The sequence below is a fragment of the Erythrolamprus reginae genome, chromosome 3 (genome assembly GCF_031021105.1).
Source record: "Erythrolamprus reginae isolate rEryReg1 chromosome 3, rEryReg1.hap1, whole genome shotgun sequence".
NCBI classification, from domain to species: Eukaryota; Metazoa; Chordata; class Lepidosauria; order Squamata; family Dipsadidae; genus Erythrolamprus; species Erythrolamprus reginae.
In genome coordinates this window covers 141,618,842-141,646,096 of record NC_091952.1, presented here as the reverse complement: position 1 = coordinate 141,646,096, position 27,255 = coordinate 141,618,842, and the positions used below count along the sequence as shown (strand labels likewise).

At 44.3% G+C, this 27,255-nt stretch overlaps 1 protein-coding gene across 5 annotated transcripts in view; it reads right to left on the bottom strand.

The window, feature by feature from the left end:
* Nucleotides 1–423: 423 nt before the first annotated feature.
* ALDH9A1 (aldehyde dehydrogenase 9 family member A1) overlaps nt 424–27,255 on the bottom strand; it is a 211,455-nt gene continuing 184,623 nt past the window's right edge. For 3 of the 5 annotated variants that reach the window (XM_070746878.1, XM_070746879.1, XM_070746877.1), the window contains exons 9-12: nt 17,703–17,790; nt 7,765–7,906; nt 7,375–7,487; nt 424–1,195 (exon numbers count right to left, since the gene is read on the bottom strand). In XM_070746878.1, the coding sequence (XP_070602979.1) occupies nt 1,101–1,195; nt 7,375–7,487; nt 7,765–7,906; nt 17,703–17,790 (438 nt within the window). In that variant the 3' untranslated portion in view covers nt 424–1,100. The remainder of the gene's footprint in view (nt 1,196–7,374; nt 7,488–7,764; nt 7,907–17,702; nt 17,791–27,255) is intronic. The other 2 variants (XM_070746881.1, XM_070746880.1) reach the window with 1 other exon arrangement.

The following is a 27,255-nucleotide window of genomic DNA, read 5'->3' as shown; positions in this document are numbered from 1 at the left end:
TAAAAGTTTAGTTCATTCGAACATGCTCTGTCTGTACTTTAATAGCCATCTCCTCCGGAAGGACCTGGTTCAGTCCTAGCGGGCTGAACACCTTGGAAAGGTAAGGACCCTCTGAATCCAACATGCCTTAGGGCAATAAAATACTCTGTGTGCTTTGAAGGTACACAAACTCCTTTACTACAGTTGTACTAATATTAAAATAGTTATTTATTCAGAAATTAGCAGGTCTTGCAATGCTTAAATAAATCCATATATTAAACCTTTTAAGGGAATTATGAAACTGTTTCCCACTTAGGAAAAGAAATCTGATTTCTGACCCTCTCCTCCAATAGTTTTTGATTTTTACAAATCTGGAGAAAAATGTCATTTGCATTCTCCTGGAATCAACAGTCCTATATTTGCATAATTAGTAAGAAAAGAATATAGAACATGAAATCTTATTTTTATTGAGGAATTACAGATTTTGTTCCTGTAAAGAGAATCATTCCAGCCATTTTTGAAAGAATTACCTGTTTGTAATGCTATTTTAACAAAATGCTGCTGTGCTTAATCAATTTCCTATTCAATTCTCCTATCCCTTAAAGCATAAGCCATCCTAACATTGAGAACAGCTAGAATACTTGTGTTTCTCATGTAATTTTATGCATTCAGTGCTCAGTACCAGAACCTTTATTTGCTCAAATCGCATTATATAAACAGCCTGCCTGGAAAAGACAGTTGAAATACAATCAACCTCCTTTGTGCAGATATTTAGTTATTGGTTTTGGGTAGTGACAACTGAGATTAATAGATTGGGAAATATAAGTTATCACAAGATCAGACATTTATCATATGATGCTGAGACTTTGTTCTATTATGCTTAGGTCAGAAAACCTAGCAAGAAGTGTCAAGGAATTATTTGGGACTGGTTGCAAAAATTTTTTTTATGGCCAGTGATCGTTTTCTCCATTATGTACTTTCAAGAGAAGAAAGGAAAAAGAAACAATGGAATTCAAAGTAGTTGTAGGGAAAATGATGTCATCAAATGCTGCAAAGATCATTTCCAGCTTCTGTTTACAATAGCATCTCCATGCTAACCAGAAGCAACTAGACTAGAGCCATTAGAACACTGATTCTACATTTCCCATTTCCACAAAGATTGTCTTCAGCTGGGAATAATATTCAATTGCTGCTTTGCCATTCTCTCGTCCAAACCCTGAAAAGACAAATAAATTTAAAAAATTGTAACAATCTGCTCTAAAAATTTGCAAACAATGCATCAGTGAATGAGGAATCTGTTGAAGCAAACTTAATAGTCTCATTCCAGAAGTGAGCAAAACTGACTCATTAAATTCCTAATTATAAATGACAAATACTTCATGTACAAATCAAGTATTTTTCTTCATCAACTCAGCAGCTATGAGTCTATAATTTACAAATCAAACATTAATACCAGTTTTCCTTATCTGTTTTAATTTAAAATGCCACATACACATTTTCCTTTGTTCCTTTACAGCCTGTATGTGTATGTAGAAGTTATCCTTACTAAATGGATTTGTATCCTCCTCCTTAAAATAGGTTTGCATAAGAATGTAGTAAATCCAACTTCTTTTTGAAATGAAAACAGTTTTCAGAAAGAAGGTGAAAGTATCATGAGAAAGGAACAAATCAATGGCAAATCAGGTCAGACCAATTTCTACTGCGGCTTAACTTCCTGGCTCCAATCCTTCCCCGCAGGGAGGCGGAACCGACAAGGTGGTTCTGCCCGAGAGGCCTGATGGACCCAGAGGGCTTTCAGAGGGCGCTTGGGGTTATTCCAGATGCACTCGTCCACAGTTCGGCAGAGTCTCTTGCTGAGGCCTGGAACAAGGCTGCAGTGGAGGCTCTTGACTGGATTGCGCCGTTGCGACCTCCCCGCGGCACTAGACCCATAGAGCTCCATGGTTCAACGAGGAGCTTGGGGAATTGAAACGCCAGAAGAGATGTCTAGAGAAGCGATGGAGGAAGAGTAAGTCCGAATCTGATCGAACACTTGTAAGAGCTCATATTAAGACTTATAAAGTGGTGTTTAGGGTGACCTGCTCCCTTCTTAACCGGGGGGAGTTGGGGAGCCCTTGCAGAGTAGTGCCGAGGACTTTAACACATTTTTCGCTGATAAAGTTGCTCAGATCTGCGCGGACCTCGACTCCGAATGGATAACAGAGTCGACTGACAATGAGTCAGTCGAGGTGACTGGGGCCCGTACTTGTCCATCTGTCTGGGAAGAGTTTGATCTGGTGACACCTGATGAAGTGGACATGGCCATTGGAGCTGCGAGTTCCGCCACCTGTTTACTTGATCCGTGTCCCTCCTGGCTGGTTTCGGCCAGCAGGGAGGTGACACGGAGTTGGGTCCAGGAGATTGTCAATGCTTCTTTGGGGAGGAGGTCCTTTCCGGCTCCTTACAAGGAGGCACTTGTGCGCCCCCTCCTCAAGAAGCCTTCCCTGGACCCAGCCATTCTCAACAACTATCGTCCAGTCTCCAACCTTCCCTTTATGGGGAAGGTTGTTGAGAAGGTGGTGGTGCTCCAGCTCCAGCGGTCCTTGGAAGAAGCTGATTATTTAGGCCCTCAGCAGTCTGGATTCAGGCCCGGCTACAGCATGGAAACTACTTTGGTTGCATTGATGGATGATATCTGGCAGGCCCGGGACAGGGGTTTATCCTCTGTCCTTGTGCTTCTTGACCTCTCAGCGGCTTTCGATACCATCGACCATGGTATCCTTCTGTGCCAGCTAGAGGGGTTGGGAGTGGGAGGCACTGTCCTTCAGTGGTTCTCCTCCTACCTCTCTGGTCGGTCGCAGTTGGTGTTAGTGGGGGGTCAGAGGTCGATCTCTAGGCTTCTTCCTTGTGGGCTGCCTCAGGTGTCAGTCCTCTTCCCCCTGCTATTTAATATCTACATGAAACCGCTGGGCGAGATCATCCAGGGGCATGGGGTGAGGTATCATCAGAACGCTGATGATACCCAGTTGTACATCTCCACCCCATGTCCAGTCAACGAAGCAGTGGAAGTGATGTGCCGGTGCCTGGAGGCTCTCTGGATGGGTGTCAACAGACTCAAACTGAACCCTGATAAGACAGAGTGGCTGTGGGTTTTGCCTCCCAAGGATAATCCCATCTGTCCATCCATTACCCTGGGGGGGGGGGAATTACTGACCCCCTCAGAGAGGGTCCGCAACTTGGGCATCCTCCTCAATCCACAGCTTACATTAGAGAACCATCTTTCGGCTGTGGCGAGGGGGGCGTTTGACCAGGTTCGCCTGGTGCACCAGTTGCGGCCCTATCTGGACCGGGAGTCACTGCTCACAGTCACTCATGCCCTCATCACCTTGAGGCTTGACTACTGTAATGCTCTCTACATGGGGCTACATTTGAAAAATGTTCAGAAACTTCAGATCGTGGAGAATGCAGCTGCGAGAGCAATCATGGTCTTCCCTATGCCCATATTTCACCAGCACTCCGCAGTCTGCATTGGTTGCCGATCAATTTCCGGTCACAATTCAAAGTGTTGGTTATGACCTATAAAGCCCTTCATGGCATCGGACCAGAATATCTCCGGAACCAGTTAGGTCCCACAGAGTTGGCCTTTTCCGGGTCCCATCGACTAAACAATGTCGGCTGGCAAGACCCAGGGGAAGAGCCTTCTCTGTGGCGGCCCCGACCCTCTGGAACCAGCTCCCCCCAGAGATTAGGATTGCCCCCAACCTCCTTGCATTTCGTAAACTGCTTAAGACCCACCTCTGCCATCAGGCATGGGGGAATTGAGACATCTTCCCCAGGCCTATATAATTTGTGTATGGTATGTTGTGTGTATGTTTTTTATTTTATTTTTTAGTTTTTTAAACATTAGATTTGTATTTTACATTGTGTTTATTATTGCTGTGAGCTGCCCCAAGTCTACGGAGAGGGGCGGCATACAAATTTAATAAATAAATAAATAAAATAAATAAATAAATAAATCTAGCTATCACTTCTACTGTAAACTGTAAAAGTTCTGCTGCTTTAATTGTGTTCACTGAAATGGACCGTTGAACTGCAAGAAGAGTCCAATGTGGGTAATTCTCTAGTCTCTTTGGAAGGGACTGGGTTTAATTTAAATATGAGACAGGCACTGCCCCTTAGCCCTCCAGTCTAATAAACGAAGGAGCAGTTAAATAAGGATAACCTTTTTATTGAACAACCATAACTAAGTGAACTTAACAGTTCTAAAACACAACAACAGTAGCCCTGGCCTCTAAGCTGGGTGGGATTGGACTCTACTTGCAGTGCATCAAGAAGACCGTTCAGGTAAGTTCAACGGTCCTTCTCCAATGCACTTGCAAGGAGAGTCCAACGTGGGATATACCTAAGCTTTATCATAGGGAGGGAGAAGGCTGGACCAGGGATGTTGGTGATGAACACACCCTTTGTAGAACGTGTCTCCCAAAAGCTGCCTCTAACGAGGTAAACGAATCAATCCGATAATGTCTTATAAATGTAGATGGGGCCGTCCAGGTGGCCACCCTGCAAATATCCTGGAGAGACGCCTGGGTTCTCCATGCAGTGGAAGTGGCCGCGCTGCGGGTAGAATGTCCCGTTATTCCCTCCGGGATCTGTTGGCCTTCTGCCCTATAAGCCTCTGCTATACAATCTTGCAGCCAGCGGCTGATAGTTGGAGATGAGACTCTGGTGAAAAAGATACAAACAGTGCTTCTGACGATCTGAAGGGCTGTGTCCTGCGAACGTAGATCTTTAATGCTCTCCGCACGTCTATCCTACGCCACCTCACCTCTGAGGGATGGGTTCCATGTGAACAAAAGTCCGGTAAAACAATTTCCTGCGCCCTGTGGAACAAGGAATTTATTTTTGGGACAAAGGCGGGGTCCAATCTTAGCACAACCCTGTCCGGGTGAAACTGACAAAGGTCCTGCCTGACCGACAATGCTGATATTTCCAAAACTCGTCTGGCCGAGGTAATAGCCACCAGAAAAGCTGTCTTAATTGTCATGAAACGTAATGGAATTGATCGTATTGGCTCAAATGGAGGGCCTGTCAAAGCCTGCAAAACCAGAGTCAAATCCCATGAAGGGTATTGATGAACCGTCGGAGGTCTGATGTTAGAAACCCCTCTTAAAAAGTCCCTGTCCATGGATGTCATGAAATAGGGTGGTAGTGGTCTTTAGTAATTATGGTAGATAGCGCTGCCACATATCTCCGTAGCATGTTGGGAGTAAGGCCTTTGTCCAGGCCTGCTTGAAGGAATGTTAATACTATAAGAGGTGAAACCCTCTGTGGGTCCACCTCTTGTTGACCACCAAAAATGCAAAAGGTTGACCACGTAGCCTGATAGACACATTTGGTGGAAGGTCTGCGGGCAGCCTGCATAGTGTCTATGACCGCATCTGGTAAAAGCTGGCGTCTCAGGCGGTCCCGCTTAAGCGCCACACGGTTAGTTGCCACCACTGTGGCTCGGGATGTATCATGGATCCCTGACTGAGAGAGATCGATGGTCTGGAATCCTCCAGCAGGGTGCTATCGAGAGGTCCATCAAGTCGGCGAACCAAATGGGGCGCAGCCAGTATGGAGCTACTAGCAGAACCTCCGCCTCTTCCTTCAGGATTTTCCTGATCACCTTCTGAAGGATACAGGTGGGTGGGAAGGCATAGAGAAGTCCTGGTGGTCACTGGAGACGTAGGGCGTTCACCCCCTCTGCTCCCAGAGAGGGAAAACGGGAGATGAAGCGAGGGAGCTGCGTGTTGTGGCAGGTTGCAAATAGGTCCATCACTGGGGTTCCAAACCGCCCGATTATTTCCTGAAATATATCGGGGTCCAGTTGCCATTCTGCCGGGTCCAGAGTCCTACGACTCAGCCAATCCGAGTAGACATTTTCTATTCCCGAAATATTTTCTGCTGACAGAGAGGCTAAGTTGCCTTTTGCCCACCGAAATAGCGACTCCGTCTCCCTCATCAACCTTTGGGATCTTGTTCCCCCCTGCCGATTGATGTGGGAGCGTGTTGCTACGTTGTTGGTTAGTATCAATACATCCTGACCTTGAATCCGGGGCGCGAAGCTGTGGAGGGCTAGTGAGACTGCTTTGAGCTCCAGAAGGTTGATGTTTATGACATGCAGGTCTTGAGGTTCCCATAGCCCCTGAGACATTTGAGAAGAGAGGTGGGCTCCCCATCCTCTTAAGCTGGCATCCGTTGTTATTGTCACCGGGTTCCGTCCCAGGAAGGAGGAACCCCGTTCTATTGCTGGAGAAGCCCACCATTTTAGAGATCTCCTTAGTCTTGCACTGAAGGATACTCTCCTGTGTGTGTGGCTGGATTTCCTGTTCTGAAATGGTAGTAAGAACCACTGAAGAGGGCGTAAATGGTGACACGCCCATGGGAGAATGTTTATGCAGGATACCAGAGTACCCAGAAGTTTGGACAGAAAGGCTAGTTGAGGATACTGTTGTTTTTCTAATGACCGCAATAGCTTTCTGATGTTGGCTTGCCAATCCAGAGACAAAAAGACCATACCCAGGTGTGTGTCTATGGTCGTGCCCAGGTGCGCTAGACGTGTTGTTGGAACCAGGTGACTCTTCTCCCAGTTGACGGTGAAACCATGGTTTTGAAGAGTCCTGATGGGTAGCTGTAGATCTCGACTTGCTTTGGCCTGGTGTCCTGGACAGCACGATGATATTGTCCAGGTACACCATGAGGCGCACAGATTGGAACCTGAGGTTGGCTGTGAGGACGCCCAACAGCTTTGTGAACATCCTCTGAGCCGAGGATAGTCCGAATGGCATTGCCTTGTACTGGTAATGGCCCCCATCCAGGCAAAATCTTAGAAATTGTCTGTGGGGCGGAAAAATGGGCACATGAAGGTATGCCTCCTTTAGGTCGATAGATGTCAGGAAGTCCTCGTGTTGTATCGAGGATAGATTTGAGCGAATGCATTTTGAACCTCCTGTATATGACATAGAGGTTCAATTTGCATGAATTGAGAATGAGCCGGACTCCACCGGAGGACTTCAGGACCAGAAATATGATCAAATAAAAGCCCCTGCCTTGTTGGTCTTTTGATAGTCCGATACGAAGGGGCATAAGTTGTGTGAGAGAAAAACTCAGAATCCCTTTACTGCGACTGAGTTTTTTAGACTGGAGGGCTAAGGGGCGGTGCCTGTCTCATATTTAAATTAAACTGAGTCCCTTCCAATGAGACTAGAGAATTATCCACGTTGGACTCTCCTTGCAAGTGCATTGGAGAATGTGAAATTTAGTTTACAATCCACTTTAGGGTAATTCTTCAACTTTTGCCAAGTATCCTACAAGGAGCTGTCAACAGCCAAAATAGCAAAATAGCTAAAACAGCAAAGTTGCTGAGTAGAATACCTGACATCTTGTATCCTCCAAAGGGAAGCTCCACAGGACTGACATTATAGTTGTTGATGAAGCACATACCAGCCTGGAGACCAGCTGCCACTCTGTGGGCACGCTGGATATCTCTGTAAGGCAGAATAATTTAAATTCACTCTTATTTCCCTAGTACAAATGTCCATCATTTATTACCTCTAGGATATGACTAAGAATGTCTGCCATTTTAGCAAGGCAGGATAACACCCAGTTTATATCAAATGGAAGAATTATGCAGCAAAAAGCTTTTTGCTCCAAACATATTTTCTGCTTCCAATCTAATAAGGTTATAAATGCCTTATGCATATGCAGCTCAACTTGCCACAACCATCTCCCTCTTCTGAAATATATTCCCTTTCTCAATGGTACCTAGTGAAGACACCTCCTGCCAGGCCAAAACGGGTATTGTTGGCTCTCTCTAAGACCTCTTCTTCTGTGTCAAAGGGTAGAATAGACATGACTGGTCCAAAAATCTCCTCTTTTACACATGTCATGGTGTCCTTACAGTTTCCTGAAAGCAATACAATATTAATATACAATATTAAGAAATCAGTTAATCTGAATTTATATGAAATGAGAAGGGCTAATTCAGCTACTAAGAACTGAGTAGAATTTTAGACTACTTTTTAAAGCTCCATTTGTAAGATCTGAGATAAACTTTTAAATTAAATAAATGGCCAGAGAACATCTATAAATACTTAATTTCAAGTCCCACTTCAGAGTGTTTCAGTTTTAAGCATCTGATCATGAAGTCTGTTTTTAATGTCTATAACATATCAGGTAGTATGTTCCTCAATGCAATTGGCAAATTGGATCTCTCTTTAACAAGTTTCACCCTTTGCTTCTTATCCTCCTCTCAGGTGCTTTGGAGAATAATTTGACTCCTTCTCCCTGTGACTGCCCCTCAAGAAGACAGCTATCATGTCACTCCTACTCTTTCTCTTTGTTGGGCTAGGCCCATGAGGGTGAACTTATGGCATGTGTGCCACAGGTGGAATGCGAAAATGATTGAGGTAGAGAATGAGAGAAAAGAGAGAGAGAGAGGTGACTCTTGATTTAAAGCATATGATAAAAAGCACCCAAAAATAACAGAGAAAAACACCCCAGCCCTAATCTGTTTTTCGAAATGGTTCAAAAGTGTGTACACACACACACACACACACACACACAAGGGGGGAGAGGAGACAGGGATGGAAAAAGAGAGGAGAGTGTCTTAGAGTGTCATTTTGGTTGGAGGTGTGCCCCAGGATTTTGTAAATGTAAAGAAAGGTTGAAAATCACTGCTCTAGACGTCTCTTCTGGCGTTTCAACTCCCGGAGCTGCTCAGTAAATCAAGGAGCTCTCTGGGGTCTAGTGCCACAGAGAGGCCGCAACGGTGCAATCCGGTCAAGAGCCTCCATCGCAGCCTTATTCCAGGCCACGGCAAGAGACTCTGTCGAACTGTGGACGAGGGCATCTGGTATAACCCCAAGCGCCCTTTGAAAGCCCTCTGGGTCCATCAGGCTTCTGGGGCGGAACCACCTAGTCGGTTCCGCCTCCCTGTGGGGGAGGATTGGAGCCAGGAAGTCAAGCCGCAGTAGAAAATGGTCTGACCATGACAAAGGCAACACTTCTAAACCCCTTAGTCTCAGACTATTACTCAATTGCTCAGAGAGGAATACCATGTCGGGTGCGTATCCCCCCTCATGAGTCAGATCCTGTACTACTTGAGTCAGGTCCATGGCTGTCATGGTGGCCATGAACTCCTGCGCTAGCCCACAATCTCTGGAGCAACGAGTCTATGCAGGCAAAGACTCTCCCTGGCTATAATAGCCACTCTTCCCCCCCCCTTCCCTGGAGTCTAGGCTGATGCCATACCTGAAACCCGGTTGGGCAAATTACCTCTGGGCCCAGCCAGGTTTCAGTCACACATGCCAGGTGGCCTCCTCCTCCAGGATCAAATCCCGGATGAGGAGAGTTTTATTTACCACCAACCTTCTCTGCAATTTTTCTAGGGACTCACCATCTTTTCTTATAATATGATGACTAGAATTGGATGCAGCATTCCAAGTGTGGACTCACTAATGCAGTACAGAACAGTACTATCTCTTCTCATGATCTTGATGTCATCCCTATGTTGATGTAGCCCAGGACCTCATAGGCTTTTGGCAGTTGTAGCACACTCGTATTGAACTGAACTGCATCTGGATGGCTAAGGCCTTATGCTTAGTTCTATCAGCTGAATCATAAGAATCTTCTGAAATGTTAGCAATCTCTCCCCCCCCCATGCGTGTTTCCTGCAAATTTGATGACTGCCTCTTCAATCCCTTCATCTAGGTCATTTATGAAGATATTGAAGAGCGCTGGGCCCAAGACAGAACCTTGAGGTATACCACTGCATTTAACTCTGTGTAGATGTAGTTTCACTGAGATCTACACTGAGTGTGAGATCTACACTGAGCTGTGAATCTATCTGGTGGATATAAACTGTAGCCTACTTCGTCAAATGCCTTACTGAAGTCTAAGTAAACTGCATCCACAGCATTTCCTCGGTCCTCTAATTTAGTTACTTTTTAAAAGGTGGCAATAAGGTTTGTCTGGCATGATCTGTTTTTAACAGAGCCATGTTGGTTTCTAGTAATAGCTGTGTGCTCTATTATCTTTCCAAGATTTTCCCAGGTACTGATATCAGGTTGACTGGTCTGTAGCTTCCAGATCCACCCCGGCTCACACTTTAAAAAAAAGATTGGAACCACATCAGCTCTTTTCAACTCCAGTAATAATTCTCTGATGTTTTAGGAGTCTGAAAATTTTTGTTCAATGGTTCCAAGATCACATCTGCCATTTCCTTCAGAACCACAGGGTGGTCCTCTGCGAATCTATCTGGTCCTGGTGATTTGCCCTTACCATTTTCTAGTAGTCTATTTTGTGTTCTATGATGCTGCTTCCGATAGGTTGGGATATTTCCCCCACTTTTGTGTAAAGATGGTGGTACTGTTTATCCCACAATGTTCTATCTTACCAAGTGCCAAAAGAGGATTTGAGCAGTTGGCATTACAGCAGGACAGTTATGGGATAGTGGAGCTCTGTGAGCACCATGAAACCCAGTTGAAACCTTCTTGCCAGGAGACCCTACAAGGCCAAAGTCACCCTGAAGGGGTGGTGAAGAAAGGAGAGATGCTTTGTAGATTGTGAAGAAATAGCAATTTCCTCGTTTGATCCAAAGAAAACCTCCTGATCAGCAGCAGAAATGATGGCCATTTTGGCTAGACCAAAGCTGTGACAACTGTGGGGAGTGGATTGAAACTACATGAGATAATTTTCAACTTCTAGATTAGAGACTTAAACCCAAATAAATAACTCTTTTTTAAAAAGATTAAATAAATACGACAAAAAGAGTTACAAGCTACTGTTATGCCGGGCTTCATGTTAGAAGCCCCAATTAAGTGTGAAGTGTAAATTCAAACACACATACTGTGTGTTTGAATTTACACGCACTTTAATCAGCCAAAGTGTTCTTCCACAAACCACAAACCACAAGCCTGGAATGCTGTGAAAAAGCAAAAACAAAAGCAGAGCAGATAAAGGCAGCTGTAAATACATCACAGCCACCCTCCCTTCAAGAATACTTGAACTGTAAACTGTACTTAACTGTGAAATAGTCAAAAAGTCTTTGTAAATCCTTGAGCAGTCCAAAAGTCAAACAGCACTCGTCTCTCACCAAACGGATAATCTCCCACCCACACTCTCAGCCACGTTGGCAATTTATCAGCAGCCTCATTAGCCTAATTGCCCAGCCATAGGTATTCTCCCTTATCTTCTATAATACTTGCGCAGTTGTTCCCTTCTTGTCACAAACCTGCACCTGCAAGCATCTATGAATCCCTCCACTTCGGAATCTAATGATGATTCACTAATGGGGTCATTAGCTAGTGGGCTGCCTGTAACTACATCATCATCCGATCCTTCTTCACTACCAGAATCTGCCCTTGACACAAAATCCTCACTGTCCGAAGCTGTTGGCAGCAAAACCGGTCTCTGATAACGTGAGGATTCTCCCAAACCAGCACCCACAGTCCTTGGAGCAGGAACTGGCCCAGGGCCAACCACAACAGATACCAGAGAAGCAGGAAAGAATAGAACAGTTATATGAGAATGATGGAAGAGTTAGCAGAACTCGTATAGAATGGTAGTTAGAGCAACAGAGATTATTGCAGACAAATGCACTATATGCATATTTGAATGAAAGAGAGAATAAAGAAGTAGTACTAAGAGAAGGGACAGAATTAGAGAAAATTCTAAAAAATAAATACAATAATATAAGGTCACAGGCAGGTAATATATACAGGATGTTAACGCAGTTAGATGGGTGTGTGATTCAAGGATTAACTAGTTGGTGGCAAAGTGAACTTCGAATAGATGAAGAAAATAGTGGAGAGTATAAGGAAAATTAAGAATACAAGGGTTAGAGAAACGAGAAGGAAAATATTACATAAGTGGTATTATACACCTGTACAACTGGGACACATTTCTAAGAATGCTAAGGCAGTCTGGTGGCACGGCTGTCAGGAGAGAGGGTTGTTTATGCATGTTCCGCCGGCGTGTTTCAACTGCCCGTAATTACAGAGTAATTAGTCCAGGAAGACACACACCACACGATAAAAGGAAAACCCAAAAGTTTTTATAAACAGAAAAACAGAAACAGCTCCCTTTTTAAATGTCAAAGGGATTTTCTGGTGCACACAAGGCACAGGTTAAATGCAATCCAATTGCTCACACAATAACTGGGAAATTGAGTCCAATTCTAAAGTCCAGAGAGTTCACACACAATCTTGAACAGCACAAAAACCACGATCTTGACGAAACAATGAATCAGATAAACTGCCATGAGGCTAAAACACCATGCTGCATTTTTATCTGTAGCACTAATTACAGCAGCCCCACCCAACCATAGGTGGCCTCATTTTCTCTTGTAATAATTCTTCAGTTGTTGTCTCCTAGGCATCACTCTACACATGCGTGGACATGTCATTAATTCTTGTTCAGAATCCAGGGATGATACAGATGATTGATCTCCTCCTGGGCTGTCTGCCAAACTCCCCTCTTCCCCGTCACTCACGCTTCCTTGGTCAGAGGAGGCTTCGTCGGCAGATTCTACTGGGAGCAAAACAGGCCTGCGGCATGTGGATGTCTCCCCCACATCCACCTGCACATTCCTTGGGGCAGGAGCTGGGCCAGAGCTAACCACAACAATGCATATGTTTTGGGAGTGTCCGGTAGTACAGAAATTTTAGAAAGAGATGCAAGATGAGATTAATAGGATGCTGAATATAAAATGGGTGATTACAAAGGAGGTGGCAGTACTAATAACGAGGAGGAATATGGGCTAGTTTAGAGAAATTAAAGAAGCAGCTATAGAAAGCATCCAAGAGGTAACAGTTTTAGGTTGGAAGGATACAACAAAATGGATGTTACAAAACTGGTGTTGGTACATGGTGGAACACATTCAATTTGAAATTATGGACATTAAAATGAATATGATTGATGAAAATAAAGTGGAAGAACTGATGGCAAGATGGGACAGGGTCAGAGGTTTTATGGCTAGTAGAATTTGAGACCAAGCCATAAAGAACAAATTGGAATCACTCTACACTTTGCAGATATAGTATGTTGATGTTCCTCGTTGTAAAAAATTAGTACACCCTCATTTGGTGGAGGGACTGAATGTATGTTGTTGGGTGGCGGGAGCACAATTCACTGTGCACTGTTTCGTGTTGTGTGTATTTTTATATTATAAAAATCAATAAAAATTATTTTTAAAAAAGATACCAGAGAAGCAGGAAAGATTCATCAAAAAGTTAGTAACAGTTGAAATTCTAAAAAGGAAAAGAGATGATGAATAGATATAGAATATTTTTTAATGTGGTTATTTTATTAAGTGTTAGAAAAAGAGGTAGAAAATAGAAATTGGGAAAATAGTATTATGTATACTAAAATATAATAGAACATATTGCATCAGTATGCTGATGATACTCAGCTATACATTTCCACCCCTTGTCCACTCAGTTAAACAGTGGAAGTAATGTGCTGGTGTCTGGAGGCTGTTAGGGCCTGGATGAGCATTAACAGACACAGACTCAATCCCGATAAGACGGAGTGGCTGTGGGTTCTGCTTCCCAAGGACACCTCCATCCATCTGTCCATCCATCACACTGGGGGAGGGGGACTTTTGGGCATCCTCCTCAATCCACAACTTGGGCGTCCTCCTCAATCCACAGCTGACTTTCTAACATCTTTTGGCTGTAGTGGGGTGTGTGCGTTTGCCCAGGTTTGCCTGGTGCACCAGTTGCGGCCCTATTTGGACAGGGAGTCTGTATACACAGTCACTCATATACCCTTATCACCTCGAGGTTTGACTACTGCAATGCTCTCTACATGGGATTACCTTTGAAGAGTGTTCAGAAACTTCAAATAATGCAGAATGCAGTCGCATGAGCAGTTGGGAGCCTTCCAAGGCATGTCCATGTTTCTCCAGCACTCCGTGGAATGCATCGGCTGCTGATTGGTTTCCGGACGCAATTCAAAGTGTTGGTTATGACCTATAAAGCCCTACATGGCATCGGACCAGATTACTTGCGGGACTGCCTCCTGCCATATGAGTCCCAGCGACCAGTTAAGTCCCACAGATTGGCCTTCTCCAGGTCCTGTCAAATAGACAATGCTGCTTGGCGGGGCCTAGGGGAAGAGCCTTCTCTGTGGGGGCTCCGGCTCTCTGGAATCCCCCCAGAGATTTGTACTGCCCCCTGTCACCTTCTGTAAGAACTTGAAAATCCATCTATGCCGCCAAACTTGGGGTCATTAGGCCCTAGCCTCTGGCTGATGAGTGTGATGTATGCTTGTTGTTCGACTGGGAATGATTTTTAAGGTCCCAGGATTTTTAGAATAGTTAGTTATATTGATTGGATTTTTTTAGATATTTAGATTGTATATGTCTTTTTTGATATGTTGTGAGTCGCCTTGAATCCTTGGAGGGGTGGCATACAAATCCAACAAACAAACACAAATGTTGCAAGTTGAAAAATTACGACTATGTACACTTAAACGGCCCTATGGAATCAGCTCCCCCCAGAGATTTGCACTGCCCCCACCCTCCCCGCCTTCCAAAAAAGCTTAAAGACTTATTTATGCCACCAGGCTTGAAGCCATTAGACCTTAGCCCACTGGCCGACGAGTGTAGTATGTTTTATTGTGTGAATGGAATGAATGATTTTAAATCTTGTTAGTGTTTTTAAAGTTTTTTAGTTTTATTAATTGATTTTTTAGATATGTATATGGTATATTGTTTTTGATTTGTTGTGAGCCGCCCCGAGTCCTTGGAGAGGGGCGGCATACAAATCCAATGAATAAATAAATAATAAATACAATAAATAAAGTATATTGACCCTGTTTGTTTGTTTGTTTATTTATTAGATTTATATGCCGCCCCTTTCTGAAGACTCATAGTGGCTGTTCACTGGCACACTGGCAATACACTGTTGACCAAGCACTTATGGATGTTAAAGAAAAAAATCATTTAAAAAAATGGCCCTGGGTTGGTCCGAGAGGCAAAAAAGGAGCTGTGATGTTCCTTCAATATACCAGGGTGATTTGACACAAAAAACATGTAACCCTTCCCTGGTACAGAGCTGAAGGGATTGGATACTGTAGCCTAGAGTTAATTCTCTGCCTTACAAGGCAAAGATTGCAAGTTCAAGTCCCAGTGGGGGTATGGCTAGCTGATGAGGCCAAAATAAGTCTGAAGTAGATCTATCCTAGTCTCCCTTAATTTTCAAATTCAGCAAAAACATGTCACACACACACACACACACACACACACACACACACACACACACACACACACACACACAAACAGAGTTACCCTGTGGTAAGATGGGTGGCCAATAAATTTAGTAAGTAAGTAAAGTAGGCTATGGAATGTGTCAAATGCTTTACTGAAATCCAAGTACAGTGATCCCTCGAGTTTCGCGATCTCGATCTTCGCGAAACGCTATATCGCGATGTTTAAAAAAATATTAATTAAAAAAACAAACCACTTCCGTGTTTGGCTTCAGGACTCAGCTGGGAAGCGGCGCGGCTGTTTTAAAAGGTCGCAGCCGGCCTGGGGGGCTTCTCAGCACCCCCCCGAACCCCCAACCCGGGTTCGGGGGGGTGCTGGGAAGCCCCCCAGGCCGGCTGTGACCTTTTTAAAACAGCCGCGCCGCTTCCCAGCTGAGTCCTGAAGCCAAACGCCAAAGGCGAACTTCCGCGTTTGGCTTCAGGACTCAGCTGGGAAGCGGCGCGGCTGTTTTAAAAGGTCGCAGCCTGGAGACCGCTAAGGATATCGCTCTGGGAGAGGGGGCAACTGCCCGATTAAAAGCAAGAACCCACCCCCTAGCCAAACGGCTTTTTTCCTGTTTAGCGCTCGAACGCCGTGCTAAACAGGAAAAAAGCCGTTTGGTTAGGGGGTGGATTCTTGCTTCTTAACCGGGAGCAGTTGCCCCCTCTCCCAAAGCGATGTTCCAAAGCGGTCTCCGGGAAGCGACCAAGGGAAAGGCAGTCGCCTGCCTTTCCTTCAGCTCTAAAGAAGCGGCAACTGCCCTGCCTTCCCCCAGCCAGTTAACCGAGCGCTTCAAGTTAACCGGCTGGGGGAAGGCGGGGCATTTGCCTCCTCTTTCAAGCTGAAGGAAAAGCAGACGACTGCCTTTCCCTCGGTCGCTTCCCGGAGACCGCTTTGGAACATTGCTTTGGTTGCTCCTGCCTCTCCTGCAGCGGAGAGAAGCGGCAAATGGCCAGCCCTTCCACCAGCCGCTTCCCCGCATGCTTTGGATGCGCCTGCCTTTCTTACAGCAAAGACAGGCGGCACCTTCCCGAAGCGCTCGGTGAAGCTGCTGGGGGAAGGGCTGGGCCATTTGCCGCCTCTCTCCGCTGTAGGAGAGGCAGGCGCAACCAAAGCAATGTTCCAAAGCGGTCTCCGGGAAGCGACCGAGGGAAAGGCAGTCGTCTGCTTTTCCTTCAGCTTGAAAGAGGAGGCAAATGCCCCGCCTTCCCCCAGCCGGTTGACTTGAAGCGCTCGAACGCCGTGCTAAACAGGAAAAAAGCCATTTGGCTAGGGGGTGGATTCTTGCTTCTTAACCGGGAGCAGTTGCCCCCTCTCCCAAAGCGATGTTCCAAAGCGGTCTCCGGGAAGCGACCAAGGGAAAGGCAGTCGCCTGCCTTTCCTTCAGCTCTAAAGAAGCGGCAACTGCCCTGCCTTCCCCCAGCCAGTTAACCAAGCGCTTCAAGTTAACCGGCTGGGGGAAGGCGGGGCATTTGCCTCCTCTTTCAAGCTGAAGGAAAAGCAGACGACTGCCTTTCCCTCGGTCGCTTCCCGGAGACCGCTTTGGAACATTGCTTTGGTTGCGCCTGCCTCTCCTACAGCGGAGAGAGGCGGCAAATGGCCAGCCCTTCCCCCAACAGCTTAGCTGAGTGCTTCGGGAAGGTGCCGCCTGTCTTCGCTGTAGGAGAGGAAGGAAGCCCCCCAGCAAGCCCCCCAGGCCGGCTGCGACCTTTTAAAACAGCCGCGCCGCTTCCCAGCTGAGTCCTGAAGCCAAACGCGGAAGTTCGCCTTTGGCGTTTGGCTTCAGGACTCAGCTGGGAAGCGGCGCGGCTGTTTTAAAAGGTCGCAGCCGGCCTGGGGGGGCTTCCCAGCACCCCCCCGAACCCCCAACCTGGGTCTTCCCGGCCGCCCACGCAAAGGGGAAACCCCGGCTCCTCGCTGATGCCCGCCGCTCGCCCGCCCGCCAGCAAGAGGGGGAAGACCCAGGGAAGGTTCCTTCGGCCGCCCAGCAGCTGATCTGCTCGGTAGCGTAGCAGCAGCGAGGAGCCGAATCGGGTTTCCCCTTTGCGTGGGCGGCGGGGAACGCAAACTCCACCATCTACGCATGCGCGGCCATAGAAGGAAAAAAAGGGCGCGCATGCGCAGATGGTGTTTTTACTTCCGCAACCCTACATCGCGAAAAATCGATTATCGCGAGGGGTCTTGGAACGGAACCCTCGCGATAATAGAGGGATCACTGTACTGTATTTCTCTGATCCACTAATTTAATTACTTTACCATTTTAATTTAATCACTTTTTAGCACCTTGTCTTCACCTTACTCCTTTAGTTTAGTCTAGTAAGATCGAAGTTTTGAATATGGTTAAAAAGTAGTGCCAATGGCATTAATTTTGTTGTGAGCTGCTCCGAGTCCTTGGAGATGGGCGGCATACAAATCTAATAAATAATAATAATAATTAATATAGTATACATACCTAAGACACAAGGAGACATATAAAAGCCATTTTTCAGACTGGGATCATCTGGCACAAATGCATCCCCTCCATATAGGACTTCTGCACCCTAAAAAGTGTAATAGAAGATAATGGCAGAAAATTACAATGCATTTAATGTCTAATTAGCAAAACTTTGCCAACCTATGCAGGAAGGTACCAAGATTTGAGTGTGTATAATAAAACACTAGTGCAATATCTCTTAGTGCAATATCATTCTTGGCAATAGAAATGAATCTTCTCCTGTATATCAATTGAATTTATGTTTATATAGAGATTTCCTTTTATTTTTTATTTTTTATTTTTTTTAAATTTTTTAAAATTATTTTATTATTAAAATGAAAACATTTACATCATATAATACGACATATGGTACAATTCGAAACATAAGAACAAACAGTACAGAAAAAGAAAAAAAAGAAAAACAAAAGAAAAACCTATAGACAAAACGAGTAAAAGTGTCGGCGAGTAAACAGGGGAGTTGTATTGAGAACGAAAATTGGGTCCAATTGTATGTGCTCATTACCATGTTTCGAGGATTGTATCAGAAGGGTTCAATGCCAGAGTTGAAATAAACACATTGCGGAGAAGTTAACAGATATTAATAAATCTTCATATCTAAATATATATAACGTCTCGTGCTATTTTATGAGATAATAAAATGGTTTATACCAGATTTGTAACAGTTCGAAGTGGTGTCAAAAATCACAATCTTATAGCCTATTGTTCTCGCTTTTGCTTCCTAGCCAGTTATAAAAAGGGTCCCAACACTCGTTGAACGTAGCCGAGGATTCATTTCTAACTTGTGAAGTCAATTTTGACATTTCTGCACAGTATAATATTTTTTTAATTATTACTTCATTTGGGGGTACTTCTTCGTTCTTCCACCACTGCGCATATGAGAGTCTAGCTGCGGTTGTTAAATGAATGATTAGGTGTACTTGGGATTTCGGTAGATTTTGTCTGATTATGCCCAATAGAAAGCATTCAGGAGTTTTGTCAAGTGATAAATTTAACATTTCATCGATCCAAATTCCGATCTTATTCCAAAATAAATTAGCTTTGGTACATTGCCACCATAAGTGGAAGTAGGTGCCCAATTCTCGTTGGCATTTCCAACAATTTGGAGAGAGTTTGTTATTTGATTTAGTTAACTTGATTGGGGTAATATGCCATCGGTAATACATTTTGATCAAGTTTTCTTTATAGGAAGTGGCGATAGTCAATTTATAATTCCTAGACCAATTCCTAGGACTTCTGCACCCTAAAAAGTGTAATAGAAGATAATGGCAGAAAATTACAATGCATTTAATGTCTAATTAGCAAAACTTTGCCAACCTATGCAGGAAGGTACCAAGATTTGAGTGTGTATAATAAAACACTAGTGCAATATCTCTTAGTGCAATATCATTCTTGGCAATAGAAATGAATCTTCTCCTGTATATCAATTGAATTTATGTTTATATAGAGATTTCCTTTTATTGTGTATACCTTTCCCTCACAGTTTTCCCCTCCCCCACTTCCCTTACATTTAAAACTCAATAAACTTCCTTTTAAAAAAAGAAATGAATCTTCTCTTATCACATGTACCTGTATAAATATTTGAAACCCAAAGATTGGTTTGACATTTCACCAATGGAAGAAGCATGTGACTGACATGTTTCATTTTCTCATTTTTACTACAATATTTCAAAATACTTCAAAATATTTATGATGTGGATGCTCAGCAGATTGCTTTTCAACCTTAACAACTTTAAAATAGTTGGACTTCAACTCCCAGAATTCCCTAGCCAGCATGCTTTTTTGTACAGTGCCCAGAGCATGCCGATTGGGGAGTACTGGAAATTCACCCATCTTAAACTTGGTAAAGTTGAGAAGGACCGACTTAGGTTGTCGTCAGCTCTTCCCTACAAATTTATCTTAAAAAGCAGTGTGCTTGAGAGGTAAAAACAGACAAGGAACAAAGTATATTTTTAGTTTTGTGATTAAACGAAGTCTGACTTTATGGGATTCTTTTGCACATTACAGTGATCCCTCGTTTTTCATGGGGAATGCATTCCAAGACCACCCGTGAAAATTGAATTTCCGTGAAGTAGAGGAAAGATATATTTTTATGTATTTAACGAGTACATTTGGACTTTTAAAACCCACCCTTTGCATTAGACAGTCATTCTATAATGTTTCTTAGCTGGAACTACATGTGATATCCTACCAGTTTCTTTAATAGAGTACAGTAGTACTGTAGAAGAATTTTAACGGATTTAAAATTTTCAATGGATTTAATGGATTTAAGCCCCCTTTGAAAACCCGTGAAATAGCGAATCCGTGAAAGATGAACCGTGAAGTAGCGAGGGATTACTGTACTCTTAGGGACTATGTTAGTCCCCAAAACAGGCCGAAGAGTGGTCTGAGAATGGTTCGAAAAATGACAAAATAAGGGGCATGCATATGTTGGCCAGCTGCTCTTCAGGTTTCTGGTACTCCAGTGCACACGAACATCATGCATGCGTGTTCTGGAAACCCAAACACCAGCTGGCTATTTGGGTTTCAAATATTTATACAGATACATGTGATAGGAGAAGATTCATTTCTTTTTTTAAAAAAAAAGTTTATTGAGTTTTAAATGTAAGGAAAGTGAGGGGAAGGTATACAGAATAAAAGGAAATCTCTATATAAACATAAATTCAATTGATATACAGGAGAAGATTCATTTCTATTGCCAAAAAGGTTCCCTGTCACTGAACTATACATTCCAATTTATTTTTTAAAGTGTCTGGCAAAGGGTGAGGATGAGTGCATTCTCTTCCCCCCCCAAAAAAATATCTATTTTTTCAAATAGAAATTTTATTTTTCTCCAACATAGAATTTAAAAAAAACAATACATAAGTACAAACACTAAAACCATGCTTAAAGTAAAACATATTAAAATTTTCTTTTTCTTTTTCTATTAATCATTCAGTGGTGGCTTCTTTTCTTCCATTACAAAGAACATTCTATAGAACTTGTGCAATATTATCAAAATAAAGAAAAACCTAAAAAAACCTCAGAAAAGAACCATTGAACCTACCTGAACGGTCTTCTCGATGCACTGGAAGGAAAGTCCAAGATGGGTAATTCACCAATCCTATTGGTAGAGACTGAGTTTAAATTAACATATTAGCTAGGCACCGCCCCCTGGTAGCCCCCATGAGTTCAGTTTTAAAAACGAAGACAATATAATGATAACTAGAATTTATTTCCAACAATAACAAAGAACATATAACTTAAGTGATCCCAAATACTCCGGCGTCCCTGAACCAGAACAATGCCGGGTGGGTTTGGACTCTCCTTCTAGTGCATCGAGAAGACCGTTCAGGTAGGTTCAATGGTTCTTCTCCACTGCACTTGGAAGGAGAGTCCAACATGGGATATACCAAAGATCAAGTCCTATGGGTGGGAGAAGGCTGCGTCAGGGTCGCTGGAGAAGGGCACACCCATTGTAAGACTCATCTCCCAAATACTGCTTCCACCGAAGTGAAAGAGTCCAGTTTATAATGACGAATGAATGTGGACGGGGCCGACCAGGTCGCTGCTCGACAAATGTCCTTGATGAACGCTTGTGTTGACCATGCTGCCGATGTGGCCGCACTCTAGGTCGAGTGAGCTGTCACACCCAGCGGCGGGGATCAAGTGCTTGCCATGTAAGCCTTGTTAATACAGTCATGAAGCCAACAACTGATGAATTGTGATGACACTCCAAGCCCCATCTTATGCTGCGAAAACGAGATGAACGTTCCAGACTTCCTAAACGGTTCAGTCCTCCTAATGTAGATCTTCAACGCTCGTCTGACGTCAATCTTGTGACACCTGAGCTCTGTTGGATGGTTGCCATGAGTGCAAAGGTCAGGGAGCACAAGTTCTTGTTTTCTATGAAAGGTAGTATTCACCTTTGGTATAAAGGAAGGGTCCAATTGTAAAATGACTATCCGGATGAAAAACACAAAGGTCCGGACGAACAGACAGTGCCGATAGTTTGGATACTCTGCGAGCCAATGTTATTGCCATGAGGAAAGCCGTCTTAATGGATAGGAGCCGAAGTGAAATCGATCTCAGGGGCTCAAACGGAGGCCCCGTGAGTGCCCGTAGGACGAGTGAGAGGTCCCATGTTGGGAACCTATGGATTGGCGGGGAATGTTTGTTAGAGGCACCCTGGAGGAAATCCTTCACCCATGGATGGTGGGACAACGAGTGAGCCTCTGCCACCCGAATAATAGTCGAAAGAGCTGCCACCTGTCTCCTTAAAGTGTTTGGGACCAAACCCCGTTCAATCCCTGCCTGTAAGAACTCCAAGACTGGAATCACCAATGCCTCTCTAGAGTTGATCTGATGCTTGGCACAGAATTCACATCGCCTGGTATATTTTGGATGTTGACGGACGACAGGCGGCTTGCATGGTGGCAATGACTTTTTCTGGTAGTTGGTGGTTTCTTAGTCTGTTCCTCTCAAGTGCCTCTCCAGGTTAACTGGAGCCACTGGGGATTTGGGTGGCATAAGATCCCTTGGCTGAGAGAAATGTCCTGATCCAGAATCCTCCATGGGGGGGATACCGATAATGCTACTAGGTTTGAGAACCATGGGCGGTGTGGCCAATGAGGTGCCACCATTAACACTTCCGCCCGCTCCTCTAGTATTTTGTCCACTAGTCTCTGGATGAGATTCGTTGGGGGAAAGGCATATAACAGACCCTGTGGCCAGGGGGATAGCAGGGTAGTGACCTTTTCTGCCCCCAGCGCTGGAAAGTGGGTGTAGAATCTCAAGAGCTGGGCATTGAAGTGGGTTGCAAAAAGATCCACCAACGGAGTCTCGAACTGATGAACTATTCACTGAAATAGTTCCGGATCCAGCCTCCATTCCAAGGGATCCAGGGTAGTTCTGCTCAACTAGTCTGCTTGAATATTGCTGGTTCCGGCAATGTGTTCTGCTGCCAATGATGCTAGGTGAGTTTCGGCCCAGTTGAAAAGGGCTGTAGTTTCCACCATGAGTCGGTGCGACCTCTTGCCCCCTTGATGGTTTAGGTGGGCCCTGGTCGCGACATTGTCCGTTAGCACCAACACATGCCTGCCCTGAACCAGTGAGGTGAAAGTCTGGAGGGCAAGAAAAACTGCCTTGAGCTCGAGGAAGTTGATATTGATAGGAGTGAAATCCTTTGCGGACCAGAGCCCTTGAGCCATATGAGACCCAATGTGAGCCCCCCAGCCCGATAGGCTGGTGTCCGTTGTAAGAATGATGCCATCTTGGGTGTGAAAGGAAGACCCCCGAAGTAATGCTGGGGATGCCCACCACTTCAGCGATTCTCTGACTTCTTGAGGTAGACGGACCCATCTGTGAGAGTGACTCACCTTGGCCTTCTGAGCGGGGAGTAGGAAATTGATTTCCCTGGGCCGTTTCCATTTTATGTATGGTTTGTCTGAGATGTATGACTGTTTTTTATATTAAGGGTTTTAAATTGTTTTTTAATCATTGGATTTGTACTGTTTTGTTGTGAGCCGCTCCAAATCTTCGGAGAAGGGTGGCATACAAATCTAATTAATAATAATAACAATAACAACAACAACAATAACAACAACCACTGTAGAGTCCGGATGTGATGTCGGGCCCACGGCATGATGCCTACGGACGACACCATGTCCTGAGTATCCTGGAAAGTAAGGAAAGGGAGACTCATCTTTGAAGATGAAGACTGGAGATCAATTTATTTATTTATTGTTAGAGTTGAAAGGAACCATGCAGGTCATCAAGTTCAACCCCCTGCCTAAGCAGGAACTCTATAGCACCCCAGCCAAATGGCAGTCCAATCTCCTCTTAAAAATGTCCAGAGTATTGGAGTTCACAACGTCCGCTAGTAGGTTGTTCCACCGGTTGATCATTCTGACCATCAGGAAGTTCTTCCTTATTTCCAGGTTGAATCTCTCCTTGGTCAGCTTCCAGCCATTGTTCCTTGTCCGGCCCTCTGGTGCCCTGGAGAATAAAGTGATCCCCTCCTCTCTATGGCAACCCCTCGTGTACCTGTAGACTGCTATCATGTCCGCTCTGCCCCTTCTTTTCTCTAGGCTATCCATGCCCAGTTCCTGCAGTCTCTCTTCATAAGTCTTGGTTTCTAGTCCCCTAATTATTTTGGTTGCTCTTTTCTGCACCTTCTCCAGAGTTTGTCTCTTTTGAAGTGTGGTGACCAGAACTGAATACAGTACTCCAGGTGTGGTCTGACCAGGGCGTAGTAGAGTGGTATTAAGACTTCCCTGGTCTTGGAGTGTATTCCCCTGTTGATGCAGCTTAGGATTGTATTGGCTTTTTTGGCCGCTGCTGCACATTGTTGGCTCATGTTTAGTTGATTATCCATCAAGACTCCGAGATCTCTTTTGCAGTCGCTGCTGCTAAGAGGGGTTTCTCCCAGACTGTATGTGTGTCCAGGGATTTTTTTTCCTAGGTGAAGGACTTTGCTCTTGTCGATGTTGAACATCATTTTGTTGGTGTGGGCACACTGTGTTATTCTGTCCAGGTCTTTCTGTAATTTGAGCCTGTCTTCTAGGGTATTGGCTATCCCCGCCAGCGAATTTGATTAGTTGCCCTTCTATTACTTCGTCCAGGTCGTTGATGAAAATGTTGAAGAGCACGGGGCCCAAGACTGAACCCTGTGGTACCCCACTGCCTACCTTCTTCCATGTGGATTTGGAACCGTTGAGGACAACTCGTTGGTCAGCCAACTGTTAATCCATCTGCATGTGTTGTAATCTACCCTGCTTTTTTCTAATTTGCTGATTAGGAGATTGTGGTCAACTTTATCGAAAGCTTTACTAAAGTCTAAGTATATGAGGTCCACTATGTTGCGCTGGTCTACTGATTTGGTTATGGTGTTGAAAAAGGATATGAGATTGGTTTGGCATGATTTGTTTCTGACAAACCCGTGTAGGCTGTTGGATATTATCTTGTTTGTTTCCAGGTAATGGCAAAGCTGTTTTTTTATTATTTTCTCCAGTATTTTTCCAGGTATTGAAGTCAGACTAATAGGTCTGTAGTTACCTAGATCCGTCTTTTTACCTTTTTTGTGGATGGGAACTACATCAGCTCGTTTCCAGTCATCTGGTAGGTCTCCAGTGGCCCAAGATTTTTGGTAGATGAGGAGAAGAGGTTCCGTTATGGTGTCTGCCAGTTCTTTTAGGACTCTGGAATGAAGTCCGTCAGGTCCCGGTGATTTGTACTCATTGAGCTCCCACAGATATTACCTAATAATAGCTTTATCTGCATTGAGTTCGGTTCTGGGGCTGTTTATTGCAGTTAAGTTGTAGGTTGGTTGGTTGTTGGTACCTTTATGTGTGAAGACTGATGTAAAGTAGGTATTGAGCAGCTGTGCTTTGTCTCTGTTGTCGGTGATTTCGTTACCATCTTTATTTTTTAGTATAGTGACTTTGTTGTTTATGTGATGGAAGAAACCTTTTTTGTTGTCATTAACTTTCATTGCGAGAATTGTTCGTGTTGAGCTTTTGCTGTTCTTATTTTTTGTTTGCAGGTTCTGGCTGTTCGCTGATATTCCACCTTGCTTATGAGTCCTTCTTTCCATTTTTTGTAGTTGCTTTTTTTTCTTTTATGTTGTCTGCGAGGTCCTTGTTTAGCCATGCTGGTTTCATTTTAGTTTTTCTGCTTTTCTTTTTCATGGGGATTGAATTGTTTTGGGCCTCAATAATAGTGTTTTTTAGGGCTTCCCAGGCTTCCTGTGTGGATTTACTCTTTAGAAGTTCCTTCCAGGGTTTATTTTTCAGGTTCGCTCTCAGCTTGTTAAAGTCCACTTTTCTGAAGTCTGGGACTGTAATGGAATTGGGTGTTGTAGTTAGTGATTGCACAATGTTGAATTTTAGGGTGATATGGTCGCTTTCACCTTCTCCTTCTATTCCCTCTATCGTTTCTTCCCTGTTTGTTAGGATTAGGTCTAGTATTGCAGTCCCTCTGGTTCCTGTTTCCACTTTTTGAGTTAGAAAGTTATTGGCAAGGCTGGTGAGAAATCTGTCAGACTTTCCACTTGGTGCTGAGTTTGTTTTCTAGTTAAAGTCCCCCATTATTGTTGTGCTGTGCTTGTTGCATATTGCTGATAGTTCGGTTGTAAAGAGGTTATCCATTGTATCTGTTTGGTTTGGTGGTCTGTAGTATACTCCAATTGTGATATTGCCCTTTTTTTCTTTTATGTTAACCCATATTACTTCTAGGGTGTTATCTTCTTCGGATTGATATAGCTCAGTGGCAGTGTAGTGGTCTTTTATGTATAGTGCCACTCCACCTCCTTTCTTGTTTGACCTGTTTTTCTTGAAGAGATTGTAACCCTTTATCTGTGTGTTCCAGTCGTGTGATTCGTCCCACCATGTTTCTGTAATACCAATTAGATCGTATTGGCCCTCATGCATTAGTAATTCTAGTTCATCTTTGTTCCCCAGGCTTTGTGCATTAGTGTACAGGCATTTTAGGTGTTTGTGTCTGATTCTGGGAGGACATTTTTTATCCTCTGGTTTATTTGTGGGCTTGACTTGTACCCCTTTCTTGTTTTGTTCATTATTCAGTTTCTTACTTTGGTCACCCGCCCCTCTCAGTTCTAGTTTAAAGCCCTCCTGATAAGTTGGGCTAGTTGATTTCCAAGGAGGTTCTTTCCAGCTCTGGTAAGGTGTCTCTTGCTAGGAGTCCTTCTTGAAGGTATTGTAGACCGTGGTCGAGGAATCCAAAGTTATTTTGGCGACACCATCTCTTTAGCCAGTGGTTTATTTGTGGGATTTTGCATTCTCTGTCAGGATGTTGTCCTCTTGTGGATAGAATAGAGGAGAAGACAACCTGTGCCCCTGTCTTTTTGACTGTATTGCCCAAGTGGTCATAGTCTTTCGTAATTTGAGTCACGTTTTTCCTTGTGTCGTTTGTTCCTGCGTGGATCACCAGTAGGGGGTAGTAGTCAGTGGGCTTTAGGGGTTTTGTGAGGTTTAGCGCTATGTCTGAGATTTTGGTTCCAGGGAGGCAGCTCACCCCTCTGGATTGGTTGTCCGGTCTACAGATGGCAGGTTCAGTTCCCCTGAGAATTGAGTCACCAATTACTACCACTCTCCTTTTCTTTTTGGTTGGGTTGGGGAGAGGGGGGCTAGCCTTCGTTATGACGGTGTTTGATGGTGTTGTATTGTTGTGCTTGATTCTTGGTGGTTCCTTGTCGGGTGTTTGTTGGTTTTCATGTGCCAGGAGTACTGCATATTTGTTACTTGTAGGCACTGGGGTTGGAGGGAGGTGGGTTGGAGTTGGTGGGAGTTTGGGGATGTTTGTTTTTTTCTTCTTTGGGTGATGTGTATCCAGTCGTTTACAACCTCGGGGGGTTGGTTGGTTCTGGTGTGCTCTTCTGTGGGGTTGGATGTGTTGGGAGTATGTTGGTTTGTCTTGTTTTGATGTTGGTGCTGCAGAGTTTTGATTTTTTCTTCAAGTAATTGGATTACTTTACATTTATTGCAAGTGAAGTTTTGGAGGTTTGAGGGTAGGAGTG